Genomic DNA, 24,010 nt, shown 5'->3' with positions numbered 1-24,010 from the left:
TGACACACTAGACAAGGGTCTGATAGTCACTGTAAATAATTCGTATCAACACAAAGGTTGCTGTTACACAGAAACAGGAATACACAAGAACAATCTCATAATATTAAACTACACTGTACATCTAAAGAAACTCTCCAAGGACAACAGTTAGGGGGTCACAAAAAAATTGCAGATTGCCTCTAATTTTATTTTCCAAGGATCTGATATGCACAAGGATAATTTGAGGGTGATGAGGAGTGTTTGTCATTTACAAATTATGCTGACAAAATAATTACATTTGTATATGTAACTAAAACCCTGCGTCTTGGCCTGTTCTGATAGATCCAATAGAAATTCAGTCTTGCACAAACGTTTACATAATCTGGGTCTGAAAGGATAAAAACATTTGGGAAACTTTCCTCTGTCTACAGTCGATAGATAGTTTGTGACTCAGCTCATCGCTCACACTTATTGATTTACATATTCTCTCTCTGCCTCTGTATGTTTCAGCCGACCCTCTGGTGGGAAGCATCGCCACACAGTACCTGACCAACAGAATAGAGCATGACAGAATAGCCAAGCAATGGACGAAGAGATACGCCACATAGACTCCCAGCCGCTCCCTCCTTTACCTCCCTCACCCCTCACTGTACCTCTCTACCTCTCTTTCTCTCACCCTTAGTCTGTCAAAGCACACTCACTAAGTGCAACGGTATACCTGCCCTCCTATCACCCTCCTCTTCTTCCTCCATCCCAACATTTTATCTACCTTTTCTGTGTTAAAAAAAAAAAAATCAAACAAGACAAAAAAATGTCCTTTGTTCCTTGTTGACTTGAAAGCTTCTTTTTTATACAAAGAGTAGATTGGGATTTTTATTTTCCAATATCTGAATGTTGGAAGTATTGTATTGGAGAAAAAAAAACACAGAATATTATAAATATCATACGCATCATCCTCCAGCTATACAGTATGTATTCTCATTTTCTTAGTGGCACCTGGAACAAACATGCAGAATATGCTTTGACTTTGTTTTCCTTGTTTTTTTTTTGTATTTGTCATCAATATGTTATCTGCATGGAACAGGAAGGTTTACGTCAATGGATCCTTCATGCTTTTTAACTTCCTCTGATTTTGTTTGTACTGTATGTATTTTTTCAAAGGCTTTTGAGGCAGACCACAAAAGTATAGGTCTGCCTGTGAAAGAGGCAGGACTTGTATATTTACTGGCTACCCGCCACCTCTGCAATTGCAGAGTGGTTTGTTGTGCACTTGTATTACTGAAGCACCCAATAAAACACACTGTGGTTGGCTTGTGAGAAAACGCTCGGCTCTGTCTGGGATTTGTGTTTTACGGCTGCCTCAAATATTTACACCTCTTCACTGATCTTTCATTCACTCAGCCGCAGCTCGGGACGGCTTTTATGTCCCACACACCTGACTGTAACATTTTACGGTCTGAAACATCAGCTTAAACACAATAAAGTTCTTATCAGATATCGGACTTTGTTAGGTGTGGCTCATTGTGGCTCCCGCTGCACCTTTCGGCTTTTATTACATCTATCAGGGAGGTGTGATGTTCATGTGTTAGTCCCTCGGTCTGCAGGATATCGCAGGAACTCATGAATGGAAATTCTTCCTTTGAGGTCGAGGAAGAAGTGACTGTGTTTGGCAATAATCCAGATCTGCAGTGTCTTTTGTAAACTGAGCTTGATCACAGCTCTGAGGGCATGTTTACAGGGAGCAGGAATGAACAGAGAGCTGTCTTGTAACTAATTTTATAGCTATTTGATGTAGTGTTTTAGACATTAACTAAATTGTTTTTTGTGTTTTTTTGTTTCAGCTCCTTGGGGATGGCAATGTTGATCTGTTGGGCCACTATTTAGTTCCAAAATATGAATTATTTCTATTGGATGGATTGATTCAAAGTTCAGCACAGTGTTCATCTCACAATTGATTGTATTAATTTTGGTGACTGCTTTCATTGCTATTTTTTGTCCAACTCTTTGGTCTATGATTAAATCAGTGTGACTGCAGGTCTTTCAAAAGTCCTAAATTCAATTTAATGAATATTACGTCTTAAAAGTCGTTAAACAGACTTAAATTTGAAGTTTTGAGGTCTTAATTGCTATAAACATTTGATATAATATCATAAACACAGTAGTCCCACACATCCAAAAATTATTTAACCACTTACGGCAGGTGCTGGGCCAATAAAAAATAGCAATAAACAATGTGAAAAAGAAAAGGTGGCATGTCGCCTCACAGCAAGAGGGTTGGGGGAGCCCTTCTGTTTGGAGTTTGCATGTTCTCCCTGTGTCAGCGTGGGTTTCCTCCGGGTACTCCCACTTGCTCCCACAGTCCAAAGACATGCTTGGTGACTCTAAATTGTCCGTAGGTGTGAATGTGAGTGTGAATGGTTGTCTGTCTCTATGTGTCAGCCCTGTGATAGTCTGGTGACCTGTCCAGGGTGAACCCTGCCTCTCGAAGAATAAAGTTAATAAAGTCAATGAAAGTTTAATATTTCCCTTTGAAATGTAAAACATGGCATAAAATGGAAATACTCCAGTACAAGTACCTCAAATTGAGCACTTGAGTGAATGTATCTTATCGTTGGTAAAATAAAAAGTAATCAAAACAGATGAAATGGACCTGCTTTTTAAAAAATAAAATAAAAAAAACGTTTGTTGTACAACTTGTTCACATTCAGATCACTGCACACAACATGTTTTGGCAGAATGGCATTCTGGCATTATTAATTAATCCTACGACAAAAGCTTTTAAGCAACACGCCAAGTTAGCTCTGTTATTACAGATTTGGTATTCACTGGTCTAAATAGCATGACAAAAAGAAAAACTACTTTAGCTATTAATGAATGTTCTGATTGGCCAGTTATGCATAAATAATAACACGGCCAGTCTGCAGGGCAGTAACCAGCAGCCTGTTTGCCAAACTGGCTCAAGTCTGCATGCCTGGATTAAAGGGTGCTGAAATAACAACACCACATATATATTTGCCAAAGGATTATAGTTCATGTGTTGCGGTTATAAAAATTTGTCTGATTTGTGTGCAATTTAGGATTTAAAAGGGTTAAAGATTGCTGTCAAAATATTGACACAGCGACGTTCACAAGTTGAGATTATTTTACTAACCTTTTAAACTCACACATCCACCAGCAGGTAACAGGACATAATGTTCCTCACGGCTCATTTAACAGCAGTGAGGCAACGTTTCAACCTCATGCATCTCTGAATATGTCCTTTGTTAGTAATGAATAATACCAGATGCAGTCCAGTTTAGGGCTGCAGCTAAGGATGATCTTCACTGTCAGTTAATATGTCGATTATTTCCTCGATTTTAAAAGATTAGCTGTCAGAAAATGGTGAAAAATGTTGATCAGTGGACAAATGTTTTGTCCGCAACCAATAGATATTCTGTTTAAAGTCACAGGGGAGTAAAGACACCAGAAAGTATTCATATTCAAGAAGCTGTATTCAGACTATTTTTTTGTTTTGTTAAAAATGTACTCAAACTGATTAATTGAATATCAAAGTTAGTGATTTATATAGTAGTTGACAGCAGCTCTTGCAGCTTTGGGTTGTGAAATGTTGGTTGCACATGATGGATGCATAAATTGCAAAGAATCAACGACCTTTAAAGGTTAAGTGTGTAAGATTTAGGGGGATTTAGTGGCTAGCCGTGAGGATTGCAGACTGCAACAAGCTTAAACTTCTACTGGTTATAGAACTCCTTCAGTGTTCATTGTTCAGGAGGTTTTTAGTTTCATGTTACAATTCAGTGTTTGTAAGTTGCCTGCTTCCACAACACCTGTTAATGTGTGCTCACCTTTTTTCTGACCCGCACGTTCAGGTGGTTTTTACCAGGAGCTTAATTATCAGCAGAGGTCTTTTCCACTCCAAAACACAGGACAAAGCAGTTTCACATTACAAAACTGTGTCTCTCTGACGCTGTTTGGCCTATCAGAGACAGGCGGCTCGCCCACCACATGCTAATGTGTGCTCATCTTTTTTTCCCCTGATAACTTCAGATCTAGACATTTGAGAAGTTTTAAGAAGGAGCTGATTTTTTGCAGAGGTCTCTTCTTCTCCAAAATAAATGGACCAGGTGATTGAATGCAGTAAAAACCAAGCGGCAACCTCCAGGGCTGAAATATGACATCAACACACAAGTGCCACAAACTGCAGTTCCTTGAATGGCCACTTGAGGCTGGCTCCAAAAGCCAGTCAATCCCCACAGACCTCCATGTTTAAATGTCCAGCTTTACAGCAGAAATAAACATATTTACAGCCTGGTACAGAAACAGTTTTGGTCTCTAAAGCTAATTTAAAGATTCATGACAACTGTATGGGGGGTGAATTTTGTTTGTTACGGCTTAAAAGCCTGCATAATTAAGGGTGGTCTGCTTTAAGTGACAGGCTGTCTGCCAATAGAGTCCTCGGCTTCTCAGTCACATCCACCCCTCGCTCCTCACAGTGCCAGACTCTCCTGCCCAAATATTGTCATGTCCTTCTCAAAATAACCACAGTGGCGACGGCTTAATCCTGAACTTGAGGCTTCCAAACGGGAGTCCACAAACCAATGGGTGACATCATGGTAGCCACGTCCATTATTTTTACAGTCTATGGCAAAAACACTGAATAAAGCAGTTTCCCGTTACAAATCAGTGTCTTCCAGACGCTGCTCGTTAGAGATGAGCGTCTGACTACGGTGGCCAACATGAAAACGCATATGGCCCTATTTAGAGCCAGTGTTTGGTGTGTCTGTTCTGAGCTACAGTAGAAACACGGCAGTGCACCATGACGTAGACGAGGACCCACTCCCTATATCCCTAAACCCAATACTTAGATTTAAAGGTGTAATCCTCTGCAGCTGATGGTGTTAATAGGGACGCCATATTGCATGCAAAAACCCAACTGTCACCGGTGAGCAGTGCATCCTGGGATAGGTTGAGCCACGAAGGATTAATCCGTTGCGTCCTCCAAATTCTGAGAAAGAAGGCCACATTTCTAGGTGCCTTCGAAATGGGACAGCCTTGGTCACGGCATTGGTCTCGCAGCTTTCGAAGGCTGATTATGTCACCTGTGGACTCTAGTGTTGTCTGCGTTGTGTTGAAGAAGAGGCCCAGACTGTAGATATCTTTGGAGGCGACCTCCTTTTATTCCTGACATTAAGCGGCAAAAACAAAATCCTACGTCAAACACAACCATACAAACTCGAGCCCCGACACAAATTAAGTGACACTGGATTATGTTAGTATAAAATTAACTCATACTTACTACAAAGTTAATGTCTCCTACCTCTCCTGTGGAGTACAACGGCAAAAGGGGAGAGGCAAGGCAGGTAGGTGGGGAACCCCCAAAAGTAGTATCAAACGCTGAGTATCAAACGCTCCACATATTGACTATGGGGGCCTAAGAGTGTCAGGTAATAACTGAAACAAATTTTGTGTGGTTATAATACTTAATATTATAAATGTGCATTTGACTTTGTGACACACACATTACTGCTGCACACAATTATACACTGAAGAAAACATTAAATTCTATCTCTGCCCATATATCCCCCTGATTCCTTCACACTGGACATGTAACACAGAAATACAAACAGTCCATATCATTCTCTATAAACTGTGAAACTGTTCTCGGGCTGCTGCATGCACTGAATATTGTCAACTCACTGACCCTGTAATAACACCTTGTTAGACATGACTAATTCTCAGATGCAGACGTGGTCAGTGTAAGTGTGTTTTGCAGTTTCTGTGGCCAGTGATGCAGCAGTGCAGTCACTGCTGAACTTCTATTAAATGAACCCCCCTGAATTAGTAAACAACACATCACACTTGCAGAAGTATGAAAGCATGACTGGCACTGCAGGACCAGAATTTAACTAACACGTCATAAAAAAGGGAGAGTTGTATGGCTATGCGTCAAATTTAGAGTCACTATATGTACAATATATTCATTCATTTACTGTGTTGTGGTTCATATTTAGAATTTAATAAATATTAATGTAACTCAAAGTTCACAACTTTGACCTCCTGTTGCAAGCACGTGCCAGATCATGATGTTGGATTCCACATATAAAATTAATCATATTAAATAAAGCTGGGTGAGTTAACCTGCGTGAAGCTCACATGATGTAGGCTGTCTTGTTCCCAGCGTAGGACCGAGCCGTACAGCCCACTGCAGCCGCGGTAGGCTACTTCCGTTCCGCAGAGGGCGACAGGCACCAGCCAGCCTAGACTGTGGCGGAGGTCCAGACACAATAGACTGGGTAAGTTTTATTAGCGAGCTAAATACGTGATTTAAGGCGGATGTTTTGCCGAGTGGGCAACGTATACGTGTGTGTCCATCGCCTCCGTGTGTTTCCAGGTGAAGTCGAAGGTCAGTTTGTCGGTACACACGCCGAAAAGAAACAAACAACACGGTCGTGGTTAGTTGGTTGCACGGAAAAGGGGCTCCGGCTATGTGCTGGAACGGAGTTGTTCCTGGCTGCTGTCTGAAGCGTTTAACGGTTCGTGGTCACATTTAGCTGTGAAACACACGTTTGTACGCTCTGGTTTGATACCCATAGCTGTAACGTTATGTTTAATAACCAAGACAACCGATGTGTGGTTTTATATCGCCGTTACCCGGTTCACTTGTAAAGGATGCTTAGCAAGCAGCTTTCCCACACGCCGCTCCAAGAAGTAGTCTGATACTAGAAGTCGTAGGGCCTGAGTGTTGGTTGCCAGTTGGAGTTGAGGGGGGAGGGGGGCGACTGTGTGCAGGTAGCTGTGTGTACGGGGGGGGGGGCGGCCACCATGAGAAAGTAACTGTACATTTACATTAATTAGATTTTAATTAATATATAATTAGCAGTGTTAGGTTGAGTTCACGGGTGTGAAGTGGTTAACTTGAATGCGTGCGGGTGTGAACTGTGCACTTAGCTAGCTCGTCGTCGGCTAACACTTCGCTCACCGTCACGGAAAACGTTAGCTAACGTTAAACATGGGGAAAATTAAAGCGCAGCTAACAGCTTTGTTCACCGCCCCCTCCCTCTACCCGCACACACTAACACGCACTGTTTAACAGATAATTATGAGCACAGTTTCCTGGTAATATTTAAATAATCACTTTAAACACACATCAAATATTGACACTGTTTTTCTCCAGTTCCCAGTATTCATCTTTCTTGAAACACACCAATGTCTGAGCCTGTTTATCACATGGATGTAGTAGTTTAAATGCCAGAGCACAAGGAAGTTTGTCAGTGTTTCTCTTCTACCACCTGCTGTGGCAGGTAACCAGAAGTTGCTTAGGAAAAACATGCAAATAAATGTGTATGAATAGTGACTTTCAAAGGTCCACTGTGGTAGATAGTGGTGAGGATTGTTGATTACAACCAGCTGAAACTTCTCCCAGTTAGAATTCCTTCACTGTGCATTGCGCAAAATATTATAACCATGAGCTGAATTTTTCGCAGAGGTCTCCTCCTGTCTGAAACAAACGAACCAGGTGATTAAAACAGGTAAAAAACTGAATAAAGCCGCTCCATGTTACAAAGCAGTGTTTCTTCTGTGCTGTCTGGCACGTCAGCCTGCATGCACAGCACCTGCAAATGTGTGCTGACCTTATTTCTGACCCTGATGTTCAGTAGGTTTTTACCAGGAGCTGAATTAACTGCAGAGGTCTTTTTGTCTTTTAAACAAACAGTCCAGTTGATTAAAACAAGAGAAAACAATGAATAAAGCAGTTTCTCACACACCTTTTGGCACATCAGAGATAGCCTTTTTCACCTTTTTTCTCCAATAACTTAATGTATAAAATTTTTTAAATTTCTGATCCAGACATTCAGGAGGTTTTTACCGGGTGCTGAATTGTTGGCAGAGGTCTCTTCCTCTCTGAAACAAACGGACCAGGTGATTAAAACAGGTAAAAAACTGATTAAAGCCGTGTTACAAATGAGTGTTTCTTCTATGCTGTTTGGCACGTCGCAGACAGCTCACTCGCACAGCACCTGCAAATGTGCGCTCATCTTTTTCAGGTGATGACCTAACATGTGCTCACCTTATTTCTGACGCTGATGTTTAGGAGCTGGATTAATCACAGAGGTCTCTTTCTCTCCTAAACAAACAGACCAGGTGATTAAAACGGGTTAAAACACTGAATAAAGCAGCGCCACGTTGTAAAACAGTGTTACTCCTGTTTGGCACATCAGAGATGGCCTGCTTGCCCAGTGTCTACTATGTGTGACATTCAGGACGTTTTTACCGGGTGCCGAATTATCCGCAGATGTCTCCTCCTCTCAAAAATAAATGGAGCCATTTATTTAAACCGGTTAAGACATTAGATAAAGAAGTTTGACATTACAGATCAGTGTTTCTCCAAAGCTGTTTGGTTGGACATGGGCGGTTTGCCGAGCACCTGCTAATGTGTGCTCGCATATTTTCTCTGATAACTTAAGATGCAGACTTTCAGGAAGCTTTTACAGGGAGCTGAATTATCCGCAGAGGTCTCCTCCTGTCCTTGACAAACAGACCCAGTGATTAAAACTGGTAAAAAAAAAAAACACAGAATAAAGCAGTTTCATGGTAAAGAAATCTGTATTTTTCCGACACGTGTTGCAGATGGACTTCTAACCACAGTGGCTAATTTGAAATTGCAAAACACAAATGGCCCTACGCCCAAGCCAGTGTTTCGTTTGTCTGTTTTGGGCTACCATAGGAACACGGAGATCTCCATAGATGAGGAATTGCCCCTCATGTAGATATAAACCTCTCATTCTAATGTAACAATAACACAGTAATACTTATTTTCAGGTAATTATACACCAAAGAAAACATGTTTATTACATTATCCTCCATTTTTCCAATATAGCCCCCTAAATCCCACACACTAGACCTTTAAATACACTTAATGTTGACAGTGTTTTTCTCCACTTCCTAATTAATCATCTTCAATAAACACATTTATTTCTGAGACTGTTAATCATAAGAATATGGCAGTTTGAATACCAGAGAACAAAGATGTCAGTATTTCCACTCGCCAGCTGCTGTGCCATATAACCAGCAGTTGCTTATGAAAACATGCAAATGAATGTTTATAAATAGTGAAAGTGGCTTGTGAATTATGAAACCTATCAGCTATTGTGGCCACGCGGAGAGCAAATTAACATCTGCCCTGGTTAGAATTTAGAAATCATTGTGAAACTGCTCCACCTTCTTGCAGCTGTGGCGTCACTTGTTATTTTGTTTTGTCTTTTTCTCTCCCAACAGGTTCCGGCTCTTCTCCAATCCTAACCGGTATGTCGGATGAGGATTCCCGTGCCAGCACCAGCTCTTCTTCATCGCCGCCTTCCTCCAGCCAAACCAGACAGAGGGACACGCTTTGCAAAAAGAAACGGGAGAGCAAAGCCAGCATGAGCAAGACCTCCAAGCTGCTATCCACCAGCGCCAAAAGGTAAAAATAAAACCCCAGATTGTGTAGTGACGAGGAGTTATATTCTCAAGACTTATCTCACAAGATTTATCTCACGATCAGTCACTTGTTTCTCTGAAAATTTTACAGCAGTCAGATTTCTCTCTAGTTGTAATTTGGGGTTTTACTTGGGAAGAAAGGCACACCGTGACACAAGTTTTCTAGAACTTCCATGTTGCGTCATTATGCTAGACATAAGGAGAATAAAAATCCACCACAGAAGAGGAACATGTGCTAATTCCTCCTCTGACAGTAGCGTCAACAGGCTGTATTGTACAGTCACAAGGTTTGCTGTGACAAAATACGAGTGAGCCGCTCAAAGCTTCCTTTTTCTCCTCTGGATAAAAAACCTCACTCTAATGGTTTTATTATAGCTTACTATCACAATCACTGTTGCCTCTCCGCTTACACAGGAAACCAATAGCATAAATTACTTCACCCACAAACAGATTAATAGACTAATTAAGGTTTGATTAAGGAATTCAAAAATGTAAATCGCATTTCATGATGATGCCCGACGATTAATTCTTTCATGGTTGAAGGACATCTTATGGCGTCTTTGTAATGATTATATTTTTGCTCCTCTGCGCTGACGACAGCTGTGGCTGCAGGCAGTATGTCTTCAGGGGGGTCCATCTCATTCCTGTGAAAGCAATATCTCAAAAACGCTTTGATGGAATTCCTCTTAAATTTGGCACAAACGTCCACTTGAATTTAAGAATGAACTGATTAGATTTTGGTGGTCGTAGGTCAAGGTCACAGTGACCTAACAGAACACGTTTTTGGCCATTGAAGTCATGCGCTGATTGTGAGAGAATTTCACACAAATGTTTAGTAGGATCAAACGATGAAGTGTCAAAGGTCAACCCTCTTCACCTCCTCTTCCCGGATAACAACCAGCACAGAGGGCCTCCTGTTTTTCTGGTGGTCCATCAAAAGCTCATTGGTTTGCTGATGTTGAGCTTCGGGTGATTGTCGTTGCAGCATGTGACGCAGCTCTTTATCAGTTCTCTGTATTTCTCTGTAAATAAAGTCGTAAATAAAGTCTGTGTTGCCAGTGACTGATCTTTGATTCCTTTTGTGTGCAGGATTCAGAAAGAGCTGGCTGATATTACACTGGACCCTCCGCCAAACTGCAGGTGGGTTTCATCCTTTGCTTTTTATTTCTCTGAAGTGATGTACTCATTAGGAATACACCAATCGCGGTGCTCGTCTCCCAATACAATCTTAGTGATACCTTAACTCAGACACTCATCTGAATCCCACTCTTCTATTCTTACCAATTGGGATCACTTTTTAGTGTGTAAAGCCCAGCTCAGAGGGGGCAGAAGCTCATACAGCTAGCAGCAAGCGAACACACAGTCTGCGGTCATTTTGACTTGACTAGTGGACTTCACTACAAGCCGATTGGCTGTTGAAACGTGTGACGTGCTTTTCGTTCTAAAACCAGCTGCAGGTGTACTGACCAGCTGAAATGTAGGTGACACCATCAGCCGACTCGAGTCGAGTTCAGACGGCCCGGTCACACTGCTGCAACTTTTCTCTGCAACGTTCTAAAACAGTTTTGTCTGTTTGCGAATCTTTGGTCTGTACTGGGCTTAAGGCAGCATGAGGTTGTAACTGCACATTATATTTCAACCGTGTGTTAACACAAAATTATTTGTTGGTCTTGACAATTTAATGTTGACGTTGATAAAGAAAAAGCAGTGAATGTGGATCCAATGCTGATCTGGTCAGTGAGGGCAGAATCAAGGTGGATACTGAGCCATTATACCAGGCTATGCATCACTTGTAATCATAAATTTGAGTGTTTTCTTTCAGTTCATTCAGAAATAAATGGGCAGTAGAAGCCAAACTTATAAAATTCTGAGGCTTATTGAACTAACTACACATTATTCTCTTTCATAAGTGGAGATGCTTTTACCAAATCTATTTTGAGGCCTGTGCACATTTTAATTATGCTGTCCGGAAACCATAATAAGTACAAATTGGTTACATAACTCAGTTTGCATCACTACGACTAATGTACTGTCAGGTGTGTTAATGAAACTGCAATATTTTGTTTTGGTCCGTTCAGAACTGATAAATAATTGAGCACCATTAAATGCACAGTTAAAGCTACAAAACCTTTTCAGATATAGTTGAATAACCTAAATAAGAAATTGCGCAGGAAACCTGAAGTAGAGATTTAAAAGAAAACATTAATTTATAGCCTATTTAATAAATCAATTAGTTGACTGACAGAAAATTAACCAGCAACTGTTCTGATAATCATATTATCATTGTCGTCATATCTCAAGAAAGCATTTGCAAGTTTTAACCTCTCATAATAATCAAAATAATGTCAGTCAGGGTATGTGAAAATATTGTGGTGGGTATTTTCCACTTTTTTCCGACTCTTTAAAAACAACATAATTTAATTGAAAATGAAAAAAGCGGTTGTGACCCTGAGTTGATAATGTTATTCAGCATGAGGACTTGGGTATGACTGACCCGTCTGCAACTGAGTTTGCTTCTGTGTTGTGATTTGAAAGTTCATCCTCAAAACCAGACGGTCTGGGTTCGAGCTCCCATCGCAGCAGGCGTCCTCCCTCCTGCGGTGTCCCGAGGCGATTCACTGAAGCCCTCCCTGCTGCAGGCTGCTGTTCTGCAGCAGAGCGTGACCTCTGACCTCCCTGTGAAAGGAGAAAAGAAAAACAGAGGAATCTCTCCCATCATGGCTCAGTAGATCAAACAAGCCACCTCAGGCCACAGACCGTCCCAAACATGAACACAGTCTGGGTATTTGTTGCTAACTGGAAGAAAACAGTTTGGTATTCACAGTCACAGTCCTAAAAAAAGTCTGTTTCTATTTTAAATTTTTGTTGTTACTGCTGCCACTTTTCCTCAGACTTTTTCTCATGTATAAAACAACAGCTTCTCAGGCTGGGTGGGAAAAATAGCTGCTCTCTTCTCTCTACCTGCCACCTTACAGGCAACCAGCCTTCATTTGAAAGTCAGCCTGTCTATAAAACCAAGCTGTTTGCTGCAGGGAGGCACATGGCATGTGCAAATGTTTTACTTTACCACACAGCACAAAAATTTGAACGTGTGTTTGAAGTAATGGAAAATTGCAGCAATTTAAGAGAAGACTTATTTTTATTTTACAGTGGTTATTTATATCCTGTTTTGATTTAACATTTTTAGTTTCTAGCTTAGCTTCTAGCTTTTTATTATTTCTAAACGTCACATGATAACTGGACCTGCACTCACAAAATTTGTGTCCAGTTCTTGGGAGACAGGAAACGGAGAGTGCTCAGAGTTGTCTTGCTTTGGTCTGAATCAGGGACTAATTTTGTTGACACAGTTGTATAATTGCCTAGAGTTGGTTTGTGTTCTCACGGCAGCATTTACAAGTGGACCAGATCAAATGCCTTGTGTGAGAAAGCAGCTCTTGATTGGTCAGAATTTCCATGTGGGAAAAATCCACAAAGTAAAGCAAACGTTGAAGAAGAGTACACTTGCAAGATAAATGTGACACTTTCTAATGTCTCAATGGAGGGACAACTACGCAGGTTGATTTTAGCGCTGCTCATCGTGGACTATATTGCTGTCATTGTTCATTTTAGTCAAACCATACAGTTTGAAAACGAGGCGCGGCTCCAACTAGAAAACAATGTTTTGATGCATTGGATGTGCTGAATGTGCATATTAAGGCAGTACAGGAGGAGGTGCACATTAATAATCCTCCAGGACTGTAACATGCTCATGTTTAACCCAAACAATGTGTCATGTGACTGCAGTTGGTTCAGATCCAGGTAGGAACACGTTCTCATCACAAACGAACCGCACCAGAGTTCATTTGTAACCAGAACAGGTCCGGTTGTTTTGGTGCACACCTGAGTGTGATTGCTGTGTTCACACCTGCCCAAACGACCACACTTAGGGGGCAAACGAACTTGAGTTTAGTTGAACTGAACCAAACAGGGCAGGAGTGAAAGCACCCAGAAACATTAGAAAGTAAAATGTATCACAGTGCTTGGTAAGCCTCGTTAAAAGATAAATGTCCTTCTTGAATCCTGAGAATATTCAGTGAATCTGGATTTTGATATTCTGGAGGTGATTTGTGTCTGTGACTATCATATCTTCAGCCTTGGTTAAATTAATGTCTTAATACTGGCTTGAGGACGGATGGCTGCAGCTGACACTTCTGACACTGAAGGACAACAGCGTTTTCAGGTTTCAGCAACAGGCTTGTGACATTCAGGCAAATTCATAATGGACTACCTAATTATAACAATGAAGTGTGACAGCTTAAAACACAACCTGTCCCAGCACATGATGGATTAAAAGCCATAGTTAATTGAGTACTTTGTTTTACACAAGGTATTTTGTAATAAGTTAAATGTTCACAATGTGAAAATACAATTACTTGTTATTGAGGGAGAAGGTAGCACATAAAAATGAACTCATAAGTTCTACATTTCTTTCTGGTTTTGCCACGTGTTATAACTTTATTGTACAAATTATTAGTTAACAGGGATAATAGCTGAGAGCCTCAGCAACAGTGTTGGTACTGCTAAATATGGTGGTGAAGTAGATTTTTGGTTGATCTGTTACGGCTGCAAATAACACCCTGCTCACCTCTACCTGTGCGTGACGGCTACCTCGCTGAACTTACGCAGCACCTACGTGGGTGGTGTTCACACAGACAGGGGTGTTGCTGCTGTGCTGCTGTTCAGTTTGAAAATGGTGAGAACTTACCATCATAACTTTCCAGAACCCAAAGTGACATCATCACATTTCTTGTTTTGTCCGACCAACAGTCCAAAAGTTATTCAGTTTCCAATAATATAAAACAGAGAAAGGCAGCAAATTCTCCCATATAAGAAGCTGCAGTCTGAAAATATTTGGTACTTTTGCAGATTCATTTTTTTTCTTAACGATTAAACAACATCATTTCAGCTCAGTATTAAATTAATCCATCTCATGAAATGAAAACACTTCCTCTGAGTTGCTCTCTCTTTGAGGGAGTTTTTATCTGAAGTTGTATTGTAATGAGCTCTGCTGCTGCCACTCCGGAAAACTCTTGAAGTTCAAGCTGTTTGACTGTTTCAGGTCTCCATCTTGAATACATTTCATACTGCAGACATGACTGCTGCCCAGCTGTGTTGAAACTGTGCACTGCACCGCTTTGATTCATGGGAAAGGACTTCTTTGCACCAGTTTCCATAACTGTATCTGATGAGGCTCAACCAGCATATCAACTTATATGATATCAAAATTAATGGATCCTCTGTCAGTGTCTGACATCCCTTAATGGCTTATCATGAATTCAGATAAGAGCAAAATGGTGTTTTGAGGCAAAGCAAGAGTGTGTGTGTTTGAAGGAATGTGTTCATATCATTACGATCAACTGCTCGGAAGTCTTTCATGTGGTGGAAGTTTTCATCCGTAATATCTTTTAACACCCAGTTAATTAGCCCAAACTGCGCTCTCTGGATCGATTTTCTGTGTCGTAGCTGGCACTGAAACTCTGCCAAACGTTCGTGTTAACGTTGATCAAAAAAGCACAGTGGAGCGCAATATCTGCCCCGACCCCCCCCACACCCACCCCAACAGATTTGGATCAATACTATTATGTCTTGTACTCATGACCCCAGGGGGTTCACGACCACATGTTCTGCATGTAAGAGGGATAAAGGCTGAGCTGCTTTGAGGAAAAATCAATACAGATTACAGATCATGATGCATAGACACATCACAGGGGATTTGCTTTGAACTGAGGCATCTTCTGAATGATGCACAGGGGAAATGAAACTTTCATCACAGCACATTTAAAAGGAAAATTAAATTTTTATGGACATTAATCTGTGAAAGTCACTTTGCAGGAATGTATTAGTACAATTTCTGTCCAAATTGTGATTATTAATTAAGGTCACAGGAAATGTGACATGTTACATTTGCACACGTACTTGCTTTCATCCATCAAAGGCGGTGCAAGTGCAAGATTTCCCATGATACTTTTCCCTTGATCCTTCGAGCTTCAGAATAAATGGAAATCTCTCACACAGCATCTCCTCCTGCAGAATGAATTTAGTCACATTTGGTGGAATTTCCCTTTAATGCCACACATTAAGCAGATACTGAATGAAAAGTGGCATTAGTAGTCAGTTCAGTTTAACTCCTTTACTGATGAAAGAAAATACAACGCCCACATATTTCAGAATGCTGCCAGTGAGCTGTAGCTGTGCAGTGATTCATCAGGTTAAACACACACTACATGAATGAGTATGTGACTTTCACACTGCGTCGATGACTCCACTGATGCAGGTTCAGTCGCATGTGTCTGAAGCAACAGAGGCATGTAATCTTCATTGATAAATCAGTGTGTGGCTGTCGTTCTTTCCCCTGACTTTATTTATTAAGCTGCATTTGCTGTGAGATTTACTTTGTAATGGTGTGTTTGTTTCTCCCTGGTGGTGTTTTTCTTCCTCCGCATTACTGATGAGACACTGTGAGGTAGACTGATAATACTGTTGTACAACAAAGATAAGAATACACATTAATTATTTAGTGTTTCAAACATTAATCGCAGCGCACAGTGGCAGATTAATCCAAGCAAACAAGTGCTGAAATGCATTAAATTTATATTTACATCTGCGGTGATGTGAAGGTTTTGGATTCTCCTGGGTGGATGTTTTACACGTAGTGCTCAGAGCGATTGTGCAGCTGTAAATGAATGTTAATTTTTGTTTTTGCAGTGCTGGCCCAAAAGGAGACAACATCTATGAGTGGAGGTCGACCATCCTGGGACCACCGGGCTCCGTGTACGAGGGAGGCGTCTTCTTCCTGGACATCGCCTTCACACCCGACTACCCCTTCAAACCCCCCAAGGTACTGATGTTAGTACGACATGTAGTATATAAATAAACTATTGTATAAATCAGGAGCCGCTGACTGAGGTCACTCTGAGCAGCAAATGGCAGCGGGGGGAAAAATCACTCAGAGCTGTAGTCTCTCACGCCCAGGCCTAACAACACCGATGTTTCCGCACCACTGAAGTCGCCCCCTGTTTTGGAACTTAACTCCTCCACTGCAGAGCTGGTAGCAACTTTCAACCATGCTTGTTATTGCTTTGCGTACAATATGACGTCAAGAAGTAGTGCTATTATCACGACTTAAATCTTTATTTTCGTCATATCAAAAATTCTGCCAGCATTACTGTGAACGATAAGATCTGGCACACTACTAACACATCTGGCAGCACTCGTTCAGACTGTGATGGAAACTGAAAGTGTACTGATACTAGCCACAGCATCTCAACTTGGTTTTGAAACGGTAACAAGACAAAATGATAAAAAATCTGATCACTTAAATACACAAATCTTTACAGCTGCACTTCACATGTCGACACCAGGGATTACTCTTCAGAAGTAAATTAAACTATGTAACACAGAAACCCTTTAACCTAACAAAAGTAATTGCACAGAGCTGACTGATCATCTGACTCATTGTACTGTAGCTGTAGCTTACGATAGTTGGGATCTGACATGAGGGAGTTTCTGCTGCTGTCACAGATCTTTCTTCCTATTTTTCCGTCAAGTTTAGCTCCTTACTTAAAGTGAAACTTGAGTATTTTGCAATCCGGACCCTGTTTTCCCACATTTTGTGTCAAAGTGAGTGATGGAGACAAACGTTTCTGAAGTTGGTCCAGTATTGAAAGAGTTGTGCAGCCGCAGCCACAAAAACAAGCTGCTGTATAATGTGCACCAGCAATCTACATCCATTGAAAGTGTTTGATTTGCCACTGACAGGCTCAGATTGTTATTATACATGTAGCTCCTCTCACAACAGCACAGTCACAGGGCAGTTCTCTCAAATGGGCGTTTATTCAGGCATTTCTGTCTCTCTGAAGCATCTCCTTCTTGTCACGCTGAGAAAACTGTTTTAAAGAATAAACATAACAGAGAATGGATCAATACGGTGTACAAAATATAACATGACAGAAGAGAAAACAAAATGGCGGTCAGCGCGGGCATGAGAAACAAAGTGAAATGAAATACCTCGTTGGCTGTTTGTCATGAAAAGTTTCCCAAAGCTCTTCAGGTTCTTTAAATGTGTCTCCGACCGTCTTCAGCTTCGGCTTCTGACATTAACGAAACAAAAATGGAGCCCAGCAAGACACTCTCAACACTGTGAACCAAAGCCTTAGTAGCCCTTGTAATCATGTACATGTAGGCCTGTGGCGATATGCGATAAGTCGGTTAATTGCACGGTAAATTCAAAGGGAGACGGTAACTTTTCCAGCCGCGATTAATTGCCGTATCTATGTGTGTTTGTTTTCCTCGTCTCTCCCCACCAAAGAGACTAGACGACAAGAGCATTCACTGCCGTGCATCGTCTGGCAGCCAGGTGAGTTGATTCATTAGTGTAATGAATGGAGGGAAAGCTCTTGTCATCGAGTGTCTTTGTCTCTGTGGGGGAGGCGGGGCTATGGGCTACACACACACACAGTGTGATCCTCGTGAGGGGGAGACGAGGCGGAGAAGAAAACAGAGAATTGAGCGTAAGAGAAAGACAGGGAAGTTGTTCCTAAACCAAATGCCACGGCCCCTGTGTGGGAGTGTTTTGGATTTAAACCAAATGACAGAGGGGAGCCCAGTAATTTGGACAAGCGGTGTGCCGGGTTTGTTCTAAAACCATCTCAAAAAAAGAGCAAATACGACCAACTTAACTGCACACCTGAGAGTGAGAGACTGACAGACTGTTTTTTTGTGTTTATTTATTTCAATATTTTATTTAAATTTTCTTTTTTGCATTCCTAAGTATTCTTGTTAAATAAATGTTTATTTCTCTTTTAAAGGGTGTACTTGCATCATTTTGCCTTTATTATCATTCTATAAGTTTAAAAAATGGTCTACAAACAGCAAAATTACAACAATAATAAAAATGGTCTTAAAAGCACAATATTAGGCGATATTATCGCTTATCGCAATAATTTCTGACGCAATTAATCGCCCAGCAAAATTTGTTATCATGAGAGGCCTATGTACATGTTACCCTTTATATTTATCAACTCAATCACATGAAATGTACATACATGTCTGACCCTGCAGAGGATTGAAACGTTTCTCTGAACATTTAGCTGAACTGCTCTGTTTGTTATCGTGTGCGACCAAGTCTCGCTCAAGGTGACTTGTTGCAGGAAGAAACAATGGAAACCTTAGTTGGAGAAATGAGTGCCAGGAAGAGTTTGTTGTGTTGGAGTACAGAAAGTGTGGCTTAGTGTTGTGTAAAAGATTTTCAATGTCATGGCAGAATAACTGGGGACTTTTCCACATTCTTCTCAATCAGCCAAGATTTCAGAACCACACATCTCCTTGAGTGAGACTGATACACACACTAACTAGGAAAAATGTTTCATTTCTCTGTAGGGTCTTTTCTACTGCCTTATCAAGCACGTAGAAGAACAGTCTGAGCCTGTCAGTGGTAAAAACAAGCACTTTCAGTGGACATAAAGTGACATTGCACAATTACCCGCAGGGATTACTCTGCAGCTTGTTTCAGCACTGGAGCATTTCCTCAATACTGGAGCAATTTAAATAGTTGTTTCCATTACTCAGACACACAAACATGGGAAAACAGGGTTCAGAAAAATTTCCCTTTAAAGACTAAGTCTGGTGTTTTTCTATGTTTTTGTCAACTCCAATGAAAAGATGAAAATCAGCTGTTATTTGTCTCAGTCTCCTTAAAACTTTTTGACTTCTCTCCCTGGTCTTTGGCACTTAGTGTTGGGCCCACTGGTTCCTAATGAAGACATACATGTTTGTTAAAAGGTGTAATGACTATATACTTGAATTTTTAACAAAAAAGGAGCTGTGCACTGCAGTTTTTAGCGACTGTTACTCAAACATGATTTAAATGTAGAGCATTTGTTGGGGACTATTTTAAACTAAAGATTTGGCCTAAAAGATAAACCGCAGTGTCTGTGTTCCTGGTAATGAAGAAACATATCACCCAGTGTGGCTCAGTGGTGTGTTTTCAAATGTTTATGGACACACATTGAGCTCTGTGGCACAGAGGAATAATTAAATACATAATAAATAAAGTGTTGGTTTTGGTCTCTTAATGTGTTTTGCTGGAAACAGGAGAATGTAGAACACCACCAGACTTAATGCAATTGAAATAATGCACAGAGTTGTGTGTAGTGAAATGTGGTCTCTGTCATTACTTGTACTTATCTCTTAGCTATAGATCGTGCTTTTGTCTGATGTGTTGGTGCAGAAACAAAGTGCTTACTGTGTTTTCACTGAGGCACAGCTTCTCCTGTAGCAACACAACAGCATCACACAAGCAGAGCCCATGACGGTCGCATTAACAATGTTGTCTGGAAAATCTTCTCTCTGCAGTTTATACACACATTTACAGTCTTGAGTCAGATCTTAACAATGTCATGTGTCCTAATCTTTGGAAAAACTTAAGTTTTATTCCACAGAAGTGCATTGTAGCATCTGTTCTCTCTTGACCACTTTAGTTTGTATTTGCTAATTGATGTCGTGATTTTATAATCATTTTTAAGAAGAGCTTTCTTATTTATTTATATATTTTCAAAGCTCATTGTTGCTCTGTGTGTATACTGTGACATCGATGTTCTGTGTTTTCCATGGATAGATGGATAGTGGTTCATTTGTTTGTCCCCACAGGATTATTTGGACCAATTAAGCCACATTGTGTAACAAATACGGTCATTATGATGGCGATGATAACGCCAGCCTCGATATAAAAACGCTGTTTTGTTTGTTTTTACTAAGGCTCATTTCCAGTGGGATGAAACAAATGATTTTATAAAACTGTCATATTAGCCTGAAAACAAATTTAAAAAACAACCTGTTATGGAGAGATTAACAGTAAAACAAAGCGAGGAACCATTACACAATATTTTTTGTATTGTCGTATGCGTTTCTGCTGTTTGTTTTGAGATAAAGCAAATTTTTATATATGTTTCTCAGCTCTCAAACATTACACGTCCCTGACAGAATACAGATATGGTGTAAACATAGGCAGGAAACAGCCTTGTGAAGTTACAAAGTCAAAGGTGAGCCTAAGATTTAAAAATACCCGCACAAGCCGCGCTTGTCTGATAATCAAAGCTGCTGTGAAATGTCTTAAATAAATGCATCTGCAGCTTTTGATGCGACACGTACTGCAGATGAGCGCTGACATTCCCACGGCTCACATGTTCCAAAGTAATGTCGTGTAAATAAATCATGTGCTTTCACTACTTTTAATGAGAAGTTGCTTGTTCCGTTATATTTTTGTGAAAGCAGAAGTCAGAGCAGATTGTTTCCCACCATTTAGAAGTACCTCTTTTCAACCACCAGAGGGCCTCATGTACTGCAATGTTAAGTGAGCAGTGACTGCAGTTTTAACACTTTCTGTATGATTGAACTACTAATTGCATAGTAAAATTAATATTTAAAGCCTGCAAACATGCATATCCTCCTTCAACAAGTGTTTCACTGCTGGAGAGATGTTGTTTTCATAAACCAGGGCGGTCCATGCAGTGGAAAAATGCAAATACTTTTGAAACTGGTGCTACAAGACCAGAGCAAACACAGGAAAAGGGCTGTGGGATTTGCTTTTGCTCGAGGTTATGAAACATACGACAGGGATGTTCTAATTTACTTTGCACTGGGACCACTTTTGCAAAATGACAGGAAGCCATGGGCCAGCCAGTAAACAAACATTTGAGGACATAGGGGGCTTTGCCTGGACCTCTGTCAGGGAGTCTGGGGGATCCTCCGTTGGTTCTTTACACAGGCTCTTATTTGATGCTTGTTATGCACTCTCCTTATTTACACTCAAAGTACAACAACAACAAAATTCCCAGTGTGAATCAATCAGGCTGTAAGTTAAGTATCACGACCTGCAACTACCAGAATTGCACGTCCGAAAACAATATGACGACCACAAACAATAACAAACAATCATGTGTTACAGTTTAACACCAAAATAGTGCAGTCACAGAATCTTGGTTCATCAGGGTTCCTGCAGATCCTTAAAAAGTCTTAAAAAAAAATACTAAATTTGATTTTGAAAATTTAAGGCCATAAAATGTCCTAAAAGTCTTATTTTTACTTGTGAGAAGTCTTAAATTTTGAGATGAAACTTAGACTAACGGAGACATGTGTGAATACCTCGTCAAATCTACCTGTTACTGTAAATAGTTACATGATTAGTTATATGATTTTATGATTTTATTACTCATAACGCGGTCACAAGTAACAACATCGAGGCAACTTAGAAGATATACTGAAAAACTTGGGACGATGAGAGTTATGAGATGTGAACAATGATGTTTACTGCCGTGTATTAATGCCGTTTGTTGGTGTTAAATGGTATTCATTTTTCTTTGTTGAGGTCTTAAAAAGATCTTAAAATGTCTTAAATTTGACTTTAAAAAGTCTGCAGGAACCCTGTTCATATTTCTTCAGCGCTGCTTAGTTTTACTGTTTCATCTGAGTTTATTCAGCCGCTGTTTTCATAATATGGGAAACAGTTTGGTGCCCGCTTTGAGCAACAGCCTTAGATCCAATGAAAATCCACTAGATGACATGTGTTGAGCTGGAGAACAGCAGGGTGATTTGGGCTCTTGCAAACTGGAAGGAAGCTCACCACAGTTTATTTACACACACTACCCACGGTGTTAGGATACAAAGCTGGTTGAAAATCAGCAAGGTATTCCTTTAACTGCTTAAGTGCTGCAACAGTGTTTTATCTTACACATCATGCCTGACTTTAATTGACTGTTTTAGTGTGTTTGCTGGTGTCATTTGTGGATAGATAATGATAGGAAATGTTTTCACCCTGATTATAAACTGGACTGTTTGTGTGTCTGCAGGTAACATTTCGTACGAGGATCTATCACTGCAACATCAACAGTCAGGGGGTGATCTGTCTGGACATCCTGAAGGACAACTGGAGCCCTGCCCTCACCATCTCCAAGGTGCTGCTGTCCATCTGCTCCCTGCTCACAGACTGTAACCCAGGTAAGCCTCAGAGCGCGGCGATGACGGCTTGGTAGTTAGAGCGTCATCACACGGACCGCCAGCTAAATAAAAAATGTTTAGAAACAACGGGATGAAGTTAGATTTGATGTGTTGAGCAGCTGAAATAAAAGTTTCACTCAGTTATGTTGAGTTTGTGTGCAGCAGGAGAGAGTGACAGCCATGTCCCAAAGGAAAGCTTTTTTCAGTTTGTGTCTGGCTGGCTTTCTTCACATCTCGCAGATTTCCGCTCGACTTCTTGTATTGTGTCACATCAAGTCTGTGTCCAGAACAAGAGACAGGAAGGAGGAAAAACAAATCCTGCTGTTCAGGCTGAGGTGCATTTTCAGAACCTCTCTAGCTCATTAAATGCTACCCTAAACCGCCTTCTTGATTTTACAAAACAACAGGAATCTGAAACTAACATGTACAAACTGTCAGAACTGACACCTTGACAGGAAACACGGCGTCATCTGGACATCCTACTCTATTTTATAATGCTCTTTGCTCACTTTGCTGGTGAAAGCAGAGAGGGAGTTTTTGCATTTTACCCGTTACTTGGGGCCACAGACAGAAGTTAACTTTGTGCCACAGGCGACACAATTTATTTGTTCTGATGTCAGAGTGCTGCTTTATGTGGTGGAAATCAGTACTAACATTTCTAAAAACATTCTGCCCTATCACGATTAAATCTTAACTTATTTTTACTATGCATCTAAAATTATTTCTTGTTTATAAATAAAGAGAAATGGCAAATCATTACAAACAAATGTAATTCATCTAAGTGTCAGGAGACATATTTACAAGTCCCTGTAAAGTCTATTTTTGTCGTTTCAATTTGCAGACAAAATTTAACTTGAAACCTGTTTTTCCGTTCAGCTGACCCCCTGGTGGGAAGCATCGCCACCCAGTACACGACTAACAGAGCGGAACATGACCGAACAGCCAAACAGTGGACGAAGCGATACGCCACATAAACCCACAGAGGACGACAGTGGGAGAAGAAGGAGGAGGAGGAGGAGGAGGAGGGGTGGGGGGCTCTGGGTGGTTTGTGTTGGGGGGTTATTTCTATCTCAGATTTTTAGTACTTTATTGTCTGGTATATTTTTTGCTTCCTGATTAAGTTATCTCCACAAATATGGTAATAAAGGAACACAATGGAAAGGAAGTCTTGTCTGCCTCCTTTTTTTTCTGTACATTGTTAGAGTTGATTTCACATTGAAAGCTGCTGAGCTAATGACTAATAATCACACAGTGAGACCGAGAACACTTGGAGCACATGTTAGAAGTTGTTCTATGAAGATTTTAATGTTTTAATGTCATGTTGATGAGATTGAGGGAAACTTTGAGTACATTTGAGAATATATTCAATAATTTGGTGACAATTTATTTTAACCCTCCCCATTTAGCATTCATAAGCAGCATAAAAAATATTTAATAAATGGCTTATAACACACTATAATATAGTTGTGAGCAGATATAAGTGTTTATAAATGTACTTGTCAACAACTACTAGCGTATGATG

General features: G+C 40.6%; 2 protein-coding genes across 3 annotated transcripts in view; both read left to right on the top strand.

The window, feature by feature from the left end:
- The window catches only part of LOC117266453 (ubiquitin-conjugating enzyme E2 E2), a 35,507-nt gene extending 34,206 nt beyond the window's left edge, over positions 1-1,301 (top strand). For both annotated transcript variants that reach the window (XM_033641672.2, XM_033641673.2), the window contains exon 6: positions 490-1,301. In XM_033641672.2, the coding sequence (XP_033497563.1) occupies positions 490-587 (98 nt within the window). In that variant the 3' untranslated portion in view covers positions 588-1,301. The remainder of the gene's footprint in view (positions 1-489) is intronic.
- Positions 1,302-6,136: 4,835 nt separating this feature from the next.
- LOC117266348 (ubiquitin-conjugating enzyme E2 E1) lies at positions 6,137-23,653 on the top strand. Its single transcript, XM_033641493.2, has 6 exons — positions 6,137-6,272; positions 9,256-9,439; positions 10,546-10,596; positions 16,201-16,333; positions 22,341-22,488; positions 23,365-23,653. Exons 2-6 carry the CDS (start codon positions 9,285-9,287, stop codon positions 23,460-23,462), a joined length of 585 nt encoding a protein of 194 aa, XP_033497384.1. The 5' UTR covers positions 6,137-6,272; positions 9,256-9,284; the 3' UTR covers positions 23,463-23,653.
- The last annotated feature ends 357 nt before the right edge of the window (positions 23,654-24,010 follow it).

This window comes from Epinephelus lanceolatus, chromosome 10 (assembly GCF_041903045.1).
Source record: "Epinephelus lanceolatus isolate andai-2023 chromosome 10, ASM4190304v1, whole genome shotgun sequence".
NCBI lineage: Eukaryota > Metazoa > Chordata > Actinopteri > Perciformes > Serranidae > Epinephelus > Epinephelus lanceolatus.
The sequence above is the reverse complement of the archived record's forward strand: the minus strand, read 5'-3'. Positions and strand labels throughout refer to the sequence as shown.